This window comes from Dermochelys coriacea, chromosome 17, assembly GCF_009764565.3.
Source record: "Dermochelys coriacea isolate rDerCor1 chromosome 17, rDerCor1.pri.v4, whole genome shotgun sequence".
In the NCBI taxonomy this organism is placed as follows: Eukaryota; Metazoa; Chordata; order Testudines; family Dermochelyidae; genus Dermochelys; species Dermochelys coriacea.
The window spans coordinates 126,638-141,876 of record NC_050084.1 but is presented as its reverse complement, the minus strand read 5'-3'; the positions used below and the strand labels follow the sequence as shown (position 1 = coordinate 141,876).

General features: G+C 45.4%; 1 protein-coding gene and 1 long non-coding RNA gene across 10 annotated transcripts in view; one reads left to right on the top strand and one right to left on the bottom strand.

Moving 5' to 3' along the window:
- The window catches only part of MYO1C (myosin IC), a 164,092-nt gene extending 152,916 nt beyond the window's left edge, over window positions 1–11,176 (top strand). For all 9 annotated transcript variants that reach the window (XM_043499331.1, XM_043499332.1, XM_043499333.1 and 6 more), the window contains 3 exons: window positions 640–737; window positions 8,477–8,576; window positions 10,958–11,176. In XM_043499331.1, the coding sequence (XP_043355266.1) occupies window positions 640–737; window positions 8,477–8,576; window positions 10,958–10,984 (225 nt within the window). In that variant the 3' untranslated portion in view covers window positions 10,985–11,176. The remainder of the gene's footprint in view (window positions 1–639; window positions 738–8,476; window positions 8,577–10,957) is intronic.
- On the bottom strand, window positions 3,462–13,789 carry LOC122456967. The gene is made up of 2 exons (XR_006276184.1): window positions 12,691–13,789; window positions 3,462–5,434 (listed from the first exon to the last, which is right to left on the bottom strand). It is a non-coding gene; the product is annotated as an uncharacterized LOC122456967 (long non-coding RNA).
- Window positions 13,790–15,239: the final 1,450 nt, after the last annotated feature.

Here is a 15,239-nt window from a genome sequence, read left to right as displayed (position 1 = left end):
GGTACCTAGATCTAACTTACTCTTGATTTGTCACCTCTTTCTAATTGGGTTGGGGTTTTTTTTCTTGTTTTTTTTTGTCATTGTCCTGTACTACAGAGATGGGTTCCCTCATAGGCGCCAACTTCCCCTCTGCCCTGTGGGTGCCCCACCACTGCATCACCCTCTCCCTACCCCAATTCCACCTCCTCCCCCGAGCACACCACATCCTCACTCCTCCCCCTCCCTTCTGGAAAGTCCTAAGCGCTGCCAAACAGCTGTTAGATGGGGGGCAGAGCACTGGAAGGGGGAGGAGCAGGGACACAGGACACTCGGGGGGGGAGGAACTTGGCTGCGAGTGAGTGCAGAGCACCCACTAATGCAGCACCCAGAGCCTATGGGTTCCTGATGGATGTTCCAGCAGTTTGGATTGATTCTGTATCTTGGCTTATTACTGACAGCCTCAGAAGTGTTTGAGTCCATAGTCTGTATCGGGGGAGATTTACATTATGATATATATGTCCTGGACTTTTCCAGCAAGTCAAGCTCATACAAATACTGGATTATCCTGCAGGTCCATGGGGCTAATTCTAGGTTCTTACACACTGAAATAAAATCTGTTAAGAATTACTGATTACAAAGATCTTCTATGGCTTTTTTCAGGGAGATGTTGTACTACAAAGTGATCATGTCATTGAGACACTAACCAAAACTGCCATGAGTGCTGACAAAATCAATAATGTCAATATCAGTCAAGGCAGGTGAGTTAAGAAAGAAGTTCCTTTTTTGTTCTGAATAGGGTACTCTGTTCAAGTCTAGTTGGGAAATGAAAAGAGTGTTAATCTAAACAAATGTTTCAGAGTAGCAGCCGTGTTAGTCTGTATTCGCAAAAAGAAAAGGAGTACTTGTGGCACCTTAGAGACTAACAAATTTATTAGAGCATAAGCTTTCGTGAGCTACAGCTCACTTCATCGGATGCATTTGGTGGAAAAAACAGAGGAGAGATTTATATACACACACACAGAGAACATGAAACAATGGGTTTATCATACACACTGTAAGGAGAGTGATCACTTAAGATAAGCCATCACCAACAGCGGGGGGGGGGGGGAGGAAAACCTTTCATGGTGACAAGCAGGTGGGCTAATTCCAGCAGTTAACAAGAATATCACAGGAACAGTGGGGGGTGGGGTGGGAGGGAGAAATACCATGGGGAAATAGTTTTACTTTGTGTAATGACTCATCCATTCCCAGTCTCTATTCAAGCCTAAGTTAATTGTATCCAGTTTGCAAATTAATTCCAATTCAGCAGTCTCTCGTTGGAGTCTGTTTTTGAAGCTTTTTTGTTGAAGTATAGCCACTCTTAGGTCTGTGATCGAGTGACCAGAGAGATTGAAGTGTTCTCCAACTGGTTTTTGAATGTTATAATTCTTGACGTCTGATTTGTGTCCATTCATTCTTTTACGTAGAGACTGTCCAGTTTGGCCAATGTACATGGCAGAGGGGCATTGCTGGCACATGATGGCATATATCACATTGGTAGATGCGCAGGTGAACGAGCCTCTGATAGTGTGGCTGATGTGATTAGGCCCTATGATGGTATCCCCTGAATAGATATGTGGACAGAGTTGGCAACGGGCTTTGTTGCAAGGATAGGTTCCTGGGTTAGTGGTTCTGTTGTGTGGTGTGTGGTTGCTGGTGAGTATTTGCTTCAGATTGGGGGGCTGTCTGTAAGCAAGGACTGGTCTGTCTCCCAAGATCTGAGAGAGTGATGGCTCGTCCTTCAGGATAGGTTGTAGATCCTTGATGATTCGTTGGAGAGGTTTTAGTTGGGGGCTGAAGGTGATGGCTAGTGGCGTTCTGTTGTTTTCTTTGTTGGGCCTGTCCTGTAGTAGGTGACTTCTGGGTACTCTTCTGGCTCTGTCAATCTGTTTCTTCACTTCAGCAGGTGGGTACTGTAGTTGGTGATGGCTTATCTTAAGTGATCACTCTCCTTACAGTGTGTATGATAAACCCATTGTTTCATGTTCTCTGTGTGTGTGTATATAAATCTCTCCTCTGTTTTTTCCACCAAATGCATCCGATGAAGTGAGCTGTAGCTCACGAAAGCTTATGCTCTAATAAATTTGTTAGTCTCTAAGGTGCCACAAGTACTCCTTTTCTTTTAATCTAAACAAATGATTGACTTCAAAACCTACTTAACTGCATGTTACTAATTCCGTTTTCACAGAAGTAGCAGATCACTTGTCGCTGCTGCATGATGAGACTGTAGCTGTACTGACTACCATGCTAGCCATGACATCATTACTTTTCTGTCACTGACAGTGGTGAGTCACTGTGGTAACAGGGAGCCTGTAATATTATCTATATACTTCTAAGTACAATAAGGAGTACAGTAGTTCTTCGAGTGCTTGCTCAGGTGTGTGTGTGCTCACCACATGCACTGGTGCTGGAAATTTTCCCCCCAGTAGAATCCATAGGACCACCTCCAGCACCCTCTGGAGTTTTGCGTGTATGCGCCAGTATAAGGAACACTGCCAGTTTCCCTTGCCCCCCTCCCTGCCCTTTCAATTCCTTCTTACTGCCAGTGACAGTGCTGGAACATCCTCCTGCTTTGGCAAGGAACTTGGCTTAGGGACAGGGCTTGCCCCATGTCCCTGGACTTCAAACTGCTTGAGCGGTGCAAGAAGCCCACACCAATCAGTGATCCCCACCAGAGCTGCTTGAAGTGCCTGGGGAAGACGAATGTGCATGACAAGTATAAAAAGGATTCAAGCCACGCACTAAGAAGGAGCGGGACATAAGGCTGAGAGTGCTGGTGCTGCCAACATCTTGGGAGACAGTCCTCTCTAGAGGAAAGCCTGCACTAGGGGCACTGCAGCAATCCCCATAGTCACGGCATTGCTCCCCTGCACCGCTACGCTCAACATCACTCCAGTGGTCTCTGGAGCTGTGCTACCAGTCTTCGGAGACCCACCCAAGTCCTCAGCACCAATCTCTGGACTTCTGGCACTGGTCCCCAGACTCATGGCAATGATACCAGACACTCAGTGCCAGCCTCCTGAGGCACGCTATCAGTCCCCAGAAACCTAGCACCAGTCCCTGAAGCCACAATGCCAGTTCCCGCGGTCCCACTCAGTCACCGGAGCTCCAGCACCGATCCCCAAGCTTGAGGCGTCCATTGCCAGAATACCATTGCCAATTTCCCCCGAGCACCATTGCGAGACATGTGGCACCCTGATATGGAGCTGCAATACCACTCCCCAAGTGCAAAGCACTGGATCATCTGGTATGTTGGGGAAACGGAAGCAGCAGCACCGACCTGATCACCAAGGGAAGACCCTTCCTCCTTGGGCTCTGAGCATGAGGAAGTCACAGGGGCCAGGCGCACTCTGCAATGCCAATCGGTTTTCCTCCGGGGCTGCCAACAAGCACATGGCCCCAGAGCCAGTGGCCTGCACCCTGGCAGTTTTAGAACCCATGGGGCAGTCTCCCACCATTGCAGAGTCCCAGGTACGGCGCTCGGTGTCTGTGGCATCAGAAAGATGGTTGGCAACGGTCTCCTGCCTGCCTCAGACAAGGGGTCACTTCAGGGTACTCAGGAGCCTCCACCAGCTTTGGATGAGGCTGCCCCAGCCAGGGAAGTGGAGTCGGTCCTTTCCCTGGTTCTAGCCTTATCTTCCTCACCCAATGAGGCAGTGATGGGACCATCACACGCGGTGCCAAGAACTACTTAAGCATGTGGCCACTAAACTTGGACTGGAAGCAGAGGAGTATTGGAACCAGCTGACACCATATTTGGCATCTTGGCTGTAGTGGCCCTATTGAGGTACAGACACCCTGTCCATGAGGGTGTCATAAAACTGGTTAAGGTCTTATGGCAGACCCTAGCCTCTCTGTCCCCTCTTGCAAAGCATGCAGAGAGAAAATACTATGTCCCTGCTAAGGGGTTTGAGTATCTTTATTTCCACCCCTCCCCGAGTTCCTTGGTTGTATCTGCTGCCAATGAGCAAGATAGAAAGGGTCAAACCAGTTAGACCCCCAAAAATAAAGACACAAAGAGGCTCAATCTTTTCCGCAGAACAGTTTATTCAACTGCCAGCCTCCAGTTGCGTGTCGCAAACCACCAAGCCCCGCTCAGGAGGTATGATTTCAATGTGTGGCAATCCATGGCGAAGTTTGAGGACTCATTGCCACAGGAATCCAGGCAGGAGTTTCTGGCCATACATGAAGAGGGCAAGACTGAGGTGAGGGCTTCCCTCCAGGAGGCCTCTGACGCAGCCAACTCTGCAGCCAGAACGATGGTGTTGGCCGTTTCAACAAGCTGGGTATCGTGGCTGCAGTCCTCAGGCCTTTCCACAGAGGTCCAGCAGTCCATTCAGGATCTCCCTTTTGATGGATTGAACATGTTTCCTGAACAGATGGTTGCATGGTCTGAAAGACCTTAGGGCTACATTACACTCCCTGGGCCTTTATACTCCTGTGCCTGCAAGGAAGCAATTTAAACCCAGCAGCCTCAGAGATTTGTAGGCCAGACCAGATCAGAGCCCTACTGAAAGAAGCGCTGGCCGCATTCACCCCGTCGGGCTCTACCCGGTACACACCTGGAAATAAGCAGACACTTGGAGGTCGCCCTTTGGGGCACCCTCCCGGTCTACAACCAGAATCCAAGCACCCTTTTATTTTCAAATGGTCTCTTTCCCTACCTCCCTGCTTGGGACACTATAACATTGGATCAGTGAGTGCTCAGCACCATAACAGTGAGGTACACCCTCCAATTTTTTTCCATCCCTCCTTCTCCTCACCCTTCCCTGTCCCTTTTCAGGGACCCTTCTCACAAGTAACTGCTCACCCAGGAGGTGCACGCCCTGCTGAGGGTGGGGGGCCATAGAGGAAGTTTTCAAAAGAACTGAGAGGGAAAGGGTTTTACTCCTGCTACTTTCTGATACTGAAGGCTAAAGAGGGTCTACAACCAATCTTGGCCCTGCAAGGCCTCAATAAAGTTCCACATGGTCTCTTTGGCCTCCATCATCCTCTCCTTGGATCCTGGAGACTTGTACGTCTTGACTTAAAGAATGTGAACTTCCATATTTCTATTTTCCGTGGGAACAGAAGGCTCCTATGATTCGTTGTCACATGAAGTGAGCTGTAGCTCACGAAAGCTTATGCTCTAATAAATTTGTTAGTCTCTAAGATGCCACAAGTACTCCTTTTCTTTTTGCAAATACAGACTAACACGGCTGCTACTCTGAAACCTGTTGGGTAGACTCACTACCAATTTACAGTGCTCCCATTCGGCTTAGCAACAGCCCCAAGATTGTTTACAAAATGTATGGCAGTGGTCACAGCCTTCCTCAGACGTCAGGGTGTTCAAATTTACCCATACCTTGACAATTGGCTCATCAAGGGTCACTCGAGAGTACAGGTCTGTAGTCCAAGCCACTTTCAAGTGCTGGGCCTGTTGATAAATGAACCTTAATCAACACTGGTGCCAGTGCAAAGGATAAGAGTTTATAGAAGTCCTCGACTCTACTAGCACCAGAGCCTTCTTGCTGGAAGCCAGGTTCTTGAGCAATGTTGGATTTGATTGTCTGAGTCACAACCCATCCACTCAGCACAGCCCAGGTATGCCTCAGACTGCTAGGACACATGGCTTCATGCACCTATGTGGTTCAGCACCCAAGACTGCAATCTCAGACCACTGCAGATATGGCTGACGTCCATCTACTCCCCAGTCTGGCATCACTTGGACAAGTTCCTCACAATTCCACCACAAACACTTACCTCCTTTGCATGGTGGTTGAACCCACACAATGTAACCAGAGGAGTTCCGTTTGCAACCCCATGGCCTTTGGTGTCCCTGGTGTCATCTGCCTTAGACTTGGGAGCCCATCTTGGTCCCTCAGGACTCGAGGCTTATGGTCCCAACAGGAGCTGTTGTTTAATATAAATGTCGGAAAGCTCAGGGCCATCTGTCTGGCTTGTGAAATATTCCTTCCCCAGCTGTCAGGCAAGGTAGTGCAAGCATTGTCAATAAGCATGGGGGAGCATGGTCATTGGCCCTGTGCCCAGAAGCCCTTTGCCTGTGAGACTTTTGTATCCAACACACTATCCATCTGGAAGCCTTGCACCTCCCCGGGGTCCAGAACATGCTGGCAGATCGCCTTAGCAGGTCCTTCTCTCACCGTAAGTGGTCCCTCCACCTAGAGGTCATGAGGACCATCTTCCAGAGGTGGGGAACTCCTCAAATGGATCCATTGATTACCAGGCAAAACAGAAAATGCTACCAGTTTAGTTCCCTGCCAGGTCTTGAAAGCGGTTCACTATTCAATGCCTTTCTTCTGTCATGAGCAGGCGACCTGATGTATACCTTCCCACCAATCCCACTCATCAGCAAGGTCCTTCTGAAGATCAAGACAGACAAAGCATGAGTCATTATGATAGCCCTGGCATGGTTTTGCCAGCATTAGTTTGGCATGCTCATGGATTTAGCGGTGGCAGCCCTTTGGACATTTGCCAGCCACCCAGATCTGCTCTCATGGGACCCGAACCTTGCCTCCCTACTAAACTTGACAGCATGGATGCTGTATGGCTAAGCCTCGAGGAACAGGCCTGCTCCACGCAGGCCCAGCAGGTTCTCTTACAAAACAGAAAACCCTCCACCAGAGTGACTTGGCTAAGTAGAAACAATTCACCTGCTGGGCATCTGAATGGAACTTTTCTCCAGCTCAGTCTTTTTTACAATCCATTCTGGAATACCTGCTCCATTTAAAGCACCAAGGTCTGACATTCATCAGTCAAGGTGCACCTGGCAGGCATATCGACTTTCCACTCTCACATCCAAGGTAGATCATTCTTCTTACAAGCAATGATGATGGACCTGTGGAAAGAGTCTTTCAGGGCATTTAAATAATCTCTTAAATGCCTTGAAAGACACTTTCCACAGGTCCATGATCCGGTTCCCTAACGGGATCTCAACCTGGTCCTTGCCAAGCTCACTGGTCCTCCCTTTGAGGCCCTTGCCTCCTGCTCTCTCACATCTTTTGTGGAAGGTCAGCTTCCTTGTAGCCATCACTTTGGTGAGACGAATCTCCAAGATTAATGCCCTGACCTCAGAATCCCCGTTACGGTGTTCTACTAGGACGAAGTCCAACTGCGCCCCAACCCAGCTTTCATGCCAAAGATGGTATCGCAGTTCCATGTCAGTCAGGGTATCTTCCTGCCAGTGGGCTTCCCAAAACCATAAAATTCCAACAAGGAGATGCATTTGCATATTCTGAACATCAGATATGCCCTGGCCTACTTTGAGCGAGCCAAGCCCTTCTGCAGGTCTACTCAACTTTTCATTGTGGTGGCTGACAGGATGAAGGGTCTAGTGTCATCTGAGAATTTTCTCCTAGATCACCGCCTGCTTGTGGATTGAGCTACCACTGGAGGAACTCAAGAACCTGAGGAGAGCGCATGACCAGTCTGTCTATATGGTCCCGGTTCGGTCTGTACACAGGGAGGGTGGGTGGGATGGAAGGAGGGAACAGAATCGGAGAGAATATCCCAATTCTACCATGCTTAGGACCAAGTGGTCTGAGGTTATTTGAGCCCAGGCATGGTAGAAATGGGATAGATGGTTCACAAAGGGAGGAGCAGGATCTGGGCATTGAACTGGTGCTCCATCCTCGGGCGCACCTTCAGAAGTTTGGCTTTGAGCTCGAAGGCTGCTTAGCTGAGCCCTGGCCCTGGCCGAAGGAGGACTGAGATGGGTGCCTCCTGTTACTCCTGCCCTGCTTCCTAGTGGAGGTCCCCACTCAGGACATCTTTTTGTTGCACTATGCCATCACACAGCAGGCTAGAGATGATGTCATGTTTGGTAGAGCAGTGCTTCAGTCTACAACTCTGAACTCTGGCCCATCCTCCTGGGGACTGCTTGGAATTGACATGAGCAATCACTCAAAGAAGAAAACGGTTATCTACCTTTTGTAACTCTTGTTCTTCGAGCTATGTTGCTCATGTCCATTCCAAGACCCACCCGCTTCCTCTCTGTCGGCATAATCCGGCAAGAAGGAACTGAAGAGGCAGCAGGTCAGCAGGGCCAGTGCTCCACATCCCACCCGACGAGTATCGCTAGGGAAAAAACTTTGACGATTGTGACGGAGTTCTGGCAAGAAGGAAATGAGGGGAGAGGCACAGCGTGTTCCTTATACCAGCACATACATGGGCGATTCCAGATACCACTGGGGGAAAACTTCAGGCACCAGTGCATGTGGTGTACATATACACCTGACATGGAATGGACATGAGGAACACATCAACAGTTATGAGAGGCACATAACCGTTTTTGTGAAGTATTTGCATTGTACTGTAGCATTAAGCAAGTGTTGCTGTGCTCAGAGACAGACAAACATTTCCTGTAAAATAGCCACAATTATACTGATCATGAACAAGTTGGAGTTAGCTAAGATACCACTTATAAACCATGTGAGGACTCTTCTTTTGTTTCTTTCAGCATAAAATTTACAATCGGGCAAGGCAAAGAAGGAATAATAGACTTTACTTCAGGATCTGAACTGCTCATAGCCAAAGCCAAAAATGGCCACCTTGCTGTGGTAAGTATCTTCTGTTGTAAGAGTTTGCACAGCTTGGGAAGGAAAGTAATTAATCTAAATGTGTTTAGAAAAGTGGGTTTAAAATTATGGTAGTCTTTGTTTTATATAGCATCCCTGATAAACGTCAAGTCCCCTACACAACACAGGCAGCATTTGCATCCCAACCTCTCTCCCATTCTGAGACATTTGAGGGAAGCACACCTCTTTACCTGCAATTACCAGTAATTGTTCAGACCTGGCCATGCTGCTTTACCTGTAGTGATGCAGTTCAGTATTCCCACCTTATCTGTTCCAAACCCACATTATAAAGTGTTGATTTTAGAGCAGCAGTAAGAAAAAATCCTTTACCCCAATCTCAGCTCCCCTCTGGGACTGAAATAGCCATATTGCTGCTTGAACAGGACTACTTGTCATACTCCTCCAGATTTGTTCCCCTCTGCTATCATGTTGCAGCAGGCCAAATGGAGCAGTGTGAAGGCTCCATCTGTGAGACCCCCTCTCAGGAGCCACAGAAGGGGGAGCTCTCCCATATTTACAGCGCAGAGGTCCTTGCTGTGCCAGCTGAATAGAGCTCTCTGTTCTGCTGGTTGGGGCCCCCAATGTGCAAACATGCTAAGATTCCTCAATGGAGGATCCCAGCAAATTGAACAATCCTTTCAGGTCATAGATTCATAGATACTAAGGTCAGAAGGGACCATTCTGATCATCTAGTCTGACCTCCTGCACAATGCAGGCCACAGAATCTCACCCACTCACTCCTACGAAAAAACCTCACCTATGTCTGAGCTATTGAAGTCCTCAAATCGTGGTTTAAAGACTTCAAGGAGCAGAGAATCCTCCCTCAAGTGACCAGTGCCCCATGCTACAGAGGAAGGCGAAAAACCTCCAGGGCCTCTTCCAATCTGTCCTGGAGGAAAATTCCTTCCCGACCCCAAATATGGCGATCAGCTAAACCCTGAGCATATGGGCAAGATTCACCAGCCAGATAGCCAGGAAAGAATTTTCTGTAGTAACTCTGATCCCATCCATCTAATATCCCATCTCAGGGGATTAGGCCTATTTACCCTGAATATTTAAAAATCAATTAATTACAAAATCACATTATCCCATCATACCATCTCCTCCATAAACTTATCGAGTAGAATCTTAAAGCCAGATAGATCTTTTGCCCCCACCGCTTCCCTTGGAAGGCTATTCCAAAACTTCACTCCTCTGATGGGTAGAAACCTTTGTCTAATTTCAAGTCTAAACTTCCTGGTGGTCAGTTTATACCTATTTGTTCTTGTGTCCACATTGGTGCTGAGCTTAAATAATTCCTCTCCCTCTCCTGTATTTATCCCTCTGATATATTTATAGAGAGCAATCATATCTCCCCTCAACCTAAGTCTCCTTTCATAAGACAAGTTTTCCATTCCTTGGATCATCCTAGTAGCCCTTCTCTGAACCTGCTCCATTCATCCTTTTTAAACATGGGAGACCAGAACTGCACACAGTATTCCAGGTGAGGTCTCACCAGTGCCTTGTATAATGGTACTAAAACCGCCTTATCCCTACTGGAAATGCCTCTCCTGATGCATCCCAAAAACGCATTAGCTTTTTTCACAGCCATATCACATTGGCAGCTCATAGTCATCCTATGATCAACCAATACTCCAAGGTCAAAGACTCTCCAGAAGTAAATCCAAACCCACTGAATCTAAAGTCTCCATCCCAATTTCAGACCGGTCAAGAGGTCAGTCCCAGAAGGGAAATAACTTTCCACCCTTCTTCCCCTAAGGTGGAACCATCTAAGATAGCAGCCCTACAGCCTGGGGTTTTGAGGGGAGTTACTTATTCACATAAAACAGAATTGTTGGAATTTGGTCAGGACACTGAAACCAGCATCCCTTTTCTGGGCTATGGACTATCTTCCATAGCAGCAAGTGGTCAAGGCCTCTGTTTGCTCTTATGCCTATATTATGATGTATCCCAAAATATTTTATGATTTTTCAATCCTTTGGGACTGTCCATAGTGTTTGCCAATTAGAAAAACTGTGGACTCGGTTTCTACCACATGGAACAAGCAAAGCAGATCTTCCTCCAGTGATAATCCTGATAGAAGTTCCAGGCTACTGGGGTAAATGGGTGGGAGTCTGAATGAGATTTAAGAAATAAATACTGTAGCCCTGACTTCCTGCACTGGCCAAGTGGTGCATTTGCTTCCTGATTTACAGAATCTGGCTGAATTTGTTAATCAGGACAAGTTCTTATTTATTCTGCATCTCATACGGGGTAACTCTACTCCAGCCTAGACTTCGGTATCTTCATGGAGTAATTGTTAAAAACGTTTGCAGTATATTTGTTTCCATTCCACATTCTAGATTCTTTGTCTTTCTCCTCAGGTTGCTCCTCGGTTGAATTCTCGATAACATTTGTCAGCAGGAAAGGATCTGTTCCTCCATCAATCTGGATTGCCTTTTATACCAGTGGCTGGACATACTGGCCTGCAGGTTTTGTGTTTTTTTTTTTTTTTTTTTTTTTTTTTGCTGCTTTGCTCATTTTCTTAATAGTTACCAAAGAACTACACTTCCATAAAACAGAGTGAAAATCTGAAACTACCCCAAAAAAAGCACCTTCTCTTCCCCTTCCTACTGGCAACTACTTGGGTCTGAGTTTGTTTCTACAGCTGGGGCTTGTGAAACTCATGTACTCCGCTGGCCTTAGTGGGTGCTAAGGTTGTCATTGCTGCAGAGACCAAGCCCTGAAATTACCAGCTTTTTCTAATCTGTCTTGATACATACATACAAAAGCATGATCATAAGAAATACAAAGTGGCAGATCTGTACTGGCCAACTCTATAAAGTGCCAGACTTTATCATCAGAACATTTTATGAAGAATTTTGCTTTGTCACTTTCTGATGCTTTGTATAAAAATATTAAAAAGCCATATTATATAAATGAGTAAAACCCTGTAAATATTTTTAGCTCATTGGGTGAGTTGCACTATAAAAAGCAGAGATTCTGTGGGAACTTTTGAGCCTTTTAAAAACAATTATAGAGGTAATGTAGCACATGTACTTTTTTTAAAGCACCCTTCATCTGGAACCTGCCTTCCAAAGGTGCCCCCTCACCCTTTTCTTCCTGGGCTGTAGTGCCTGTTTCTTGTGCCCAAATGTGCATAAAAGACTGCCTCTTTTTTGCAGACACACACAATTCTTCCCCCCTCCCCTCCACCTGAAAAAGCATGTGTTTATTGGTCCTGGCCACATGGCTGGTATTGGTGAAAGATACACAGGTGACCTGTTCTGTTAAAGCCCCTGGTCTCTCTGCCCAAGCTGCTATTTGCTGCAGTTATTCAGCAGCACTGTAGGAAAATCACTGCATATTAGCAGGAGTACCTAGGCATTTGCAGTCTCAAACACACCCAAGGCTTAGAGATAGCCTTCCACAAACACTGTTTTAAATGGAAACAGGTCGTTTATTCATCCCTACCTGGATTACTGCTTGGCCACATGGAGGCTGCACTTTGTGGAATCTTGCCATTAATTCCATGCTATATCATTTTACTCTGAACTGTGTCTGTTAAAATAGTCACCAAAAGTGCACGGGAGGAAGAGGAAGAGCACTACTGAAAGAGCTAAATATGAAGGGTTGGGGTTTTTTTTTGTTAAATTTAGGAGGAAAAAGCTTGGTGGTGAATGCTTTGTAGTAAACAGCTGAATCACAGTGAGATGCAACCACCACAGTCAACATTCTACTGATAAAGATCAGGTGGAAGGCACTATGTGCATGCCTTCACAATTCCATCTGTAATCAGGGGACAGTGGCAGGCCGACTAAGCTCAACAACATGCTGCCACTGGTGTACGATGAGCTCACTAATACTTTTTTTCCTACTTTTGTGTGCTATCAGATAACGCTGCCTCAAGCCTGGAATGCTGTACACCCTATAGTGTGTATATATACACTATATTATGCTGTATACACTCAATGATGTAATCCCAAAAGTCTGCTAAATAAATTTTGTAAAAAAAAACCTGAAGCTTTGAGTGTTTGTTAGAGTTTCTACTAAAGGCTATGCAACAGGTGAACTAGAGTGAGTTTGTTAGCAACTACCCTAAAAACAACATTCTTACCTTCTTATGCTGTGCCTTTAAAAGTATCATCTGGCAAGCTTCTTGTGCCTGAAGCTTTACTTGTATAATTAGTGGCACTCTCCCCTAGTCTGTAACAATTTGACTGGGAAGGGTAGAAGTTTAGTAGCACATAAATGAGCCAAGCCCTGCTGTTGGCCATTGCATACCAATGCTGCCTTTGAACCATTCCCATCAGGTCTTTGGACATAAAGCACTCAAGATGAGTAAACTGTGGTCTACACTAAAAACTTAAAGCAGTATAAATGTGACTGAGGAGTGTAGTAAATAAGGCCACACTCCTGAGCAGTAGTTTATTATCTCAGCCCCTCAGCTGGAGCCAGGGGTATGTCAATAAGAAGGTATCTCCTATCATGTAGCTACAGCCTCTTGGGGAAGGTGGTGGACCTATGCCAATAGAAGAAGCTTTCCAACCACTGTAAGTAGCATCTTCATTAAATGCTGCAGTGTAGACAAACCCTAAACGTGTGCCTTAGAGAAACATAACATCTATAACTGAGGAGAGGTGGGATGAGGAGAGAAAAAGCAGAATTTCTGTAATGATACACATGTTTCTCATACTGTCCTGCAATGAACTAGTCTTAGCCCCCTACTAGTCACTAGCTTTAATCAGTGAGCTGGAAAAAGACTGAAAATCACTTTAGTAAAACGTGCATGTAACAAGAGTTGAGGCCACAGTAAATAATGATGGTGCCAGGATATTTATGACCTGACCCATTCAATAAAGTGGGCTCATCTGACTAACATACACATATACTCAATAGCAACATTACACATCTAAGCGTAAAGACTATCCCTGTTTATATGATGAAGCACTATAGGCTACTAAACAGTAAATTAGGCCTGGTCTATAATTCAGTTTTGTTGACAGTGCACACACTGAGATTCTGATACTAATTTAAACTCCAATCATAAAAAACCCCTCAATGAGTGGTATAGATCTTTTTGCAACTATGACCATGTCTACACTGATGTTGAACTATTTTGTGGAAAATTAAAAAGGTAACAAGATGGAATTTGGAGTCAAATGGGTGAATCACATGTCAATGGCTGCTTCACTTAGTCACAGCAGAGGCCATTACCCATACTCTAGTTAGACCATCCTCAGGAAGTCCATTAGTTCAAGATAAGCTTCTTCCAGGTCCACTGTGTTCATTGATGAACTATCACTTGACTACATCATTCACAAAGTAAGTATTACTAAAAGAGCAAACATTCATACCTTCAGCTAAAAAATGGTGAATACATGCAAGTAGCATAATCATTCAACAAGTGAACTTTTCCATAGAAAACTTACACCCCATAATTGCAACAAATCTTGTACAAAGTATAAAGAAAAGGAGTACTTGTGGCACCTTAGAGACTAACAAATTTATTAGAGCATAAGCTTTCGTGAGCTACAGCTCACTTCATCGGATGCATTTGGTGGGAAAAACAGGAGAAGAGATTTATACACACACACACACACAGAGAACATGAAACAATGGGTTTATCATACACACTGTAAGGAGAGTGATCACTTAAGATAAGCCATCACCAGCAGCAGGGGGGGGAAAGGAGGAAAACCTTTCATGGTGACAAGCAAGGTAGGCTAATTCCAGCAGTTAACAAGAATATCAGAGGAACAGTGGGGGGTGGGGTGGGAGGGAGAAATACCATGGGGAAATAGTTTTACTTTGTGAAATGCATCCGATGAAGTGAGCTGTAGCTCACGAAAGCTTATGCTCTAATAAATTTGTTAGTCTCTAAGGTGCCACAAGTACTCCTTTTCTTTTTGCGAATACAGACTAACACGGCTGCTACTCTGAAACCTGTACAAAGTATGTAACAGTGCTAGCAACAATGATCTACATGGTCATATTTTGATCATAACACATCATTGTTGGTCCACACTCTTTGGATAGTTATCAAGCAGAACCAGTCATCAGCACTGGATGCATATTGTCTCGAATGGTAATTGAAGCATGAAGGAACATATGAATCTTTAGTGCATCTGGCATGTAAATATCTTGAGATGCCAACTACAACACTGCCATCCGAAAGCCTGTTCTGCTTTTCAAGTGACATTTTAAACAAGATGCAGGCAGTATTATTTCCCACAACTATAAACAAGCTTGTTTGAGCAATTGACTGATCAAGAAGCAGGGCTTAGGGGACTTGTAGGCTCTAAAGTTTCACATGGAGTGGCCCCCCCCCTTTTTAAAAAAAATTCTACAATTTAAGTTCAACTTTCATGATACAGAGACTGCACTACAGTACTTTTATTAGGTGAATTGAAAAATACTATTTTTGCCTCTTTTACAGTGCAAATTCATCAAAAATATAGAGTGAGAACTGTACATGTATTATAATTGAAATCAATATATTTGAAAATGTAGACAAACAATACCACCAAATATTTGTTGAAAAGTGTGATTAATTGCATGATTGAGATTTGTTTTTAAAATCATTTGACAGCCTTAATGTTCTAATTCTGGAAAGGGCTGGTGGGAGACCTGCAGATAGCTCTGAGGCAACAGAGAGCAGCTACT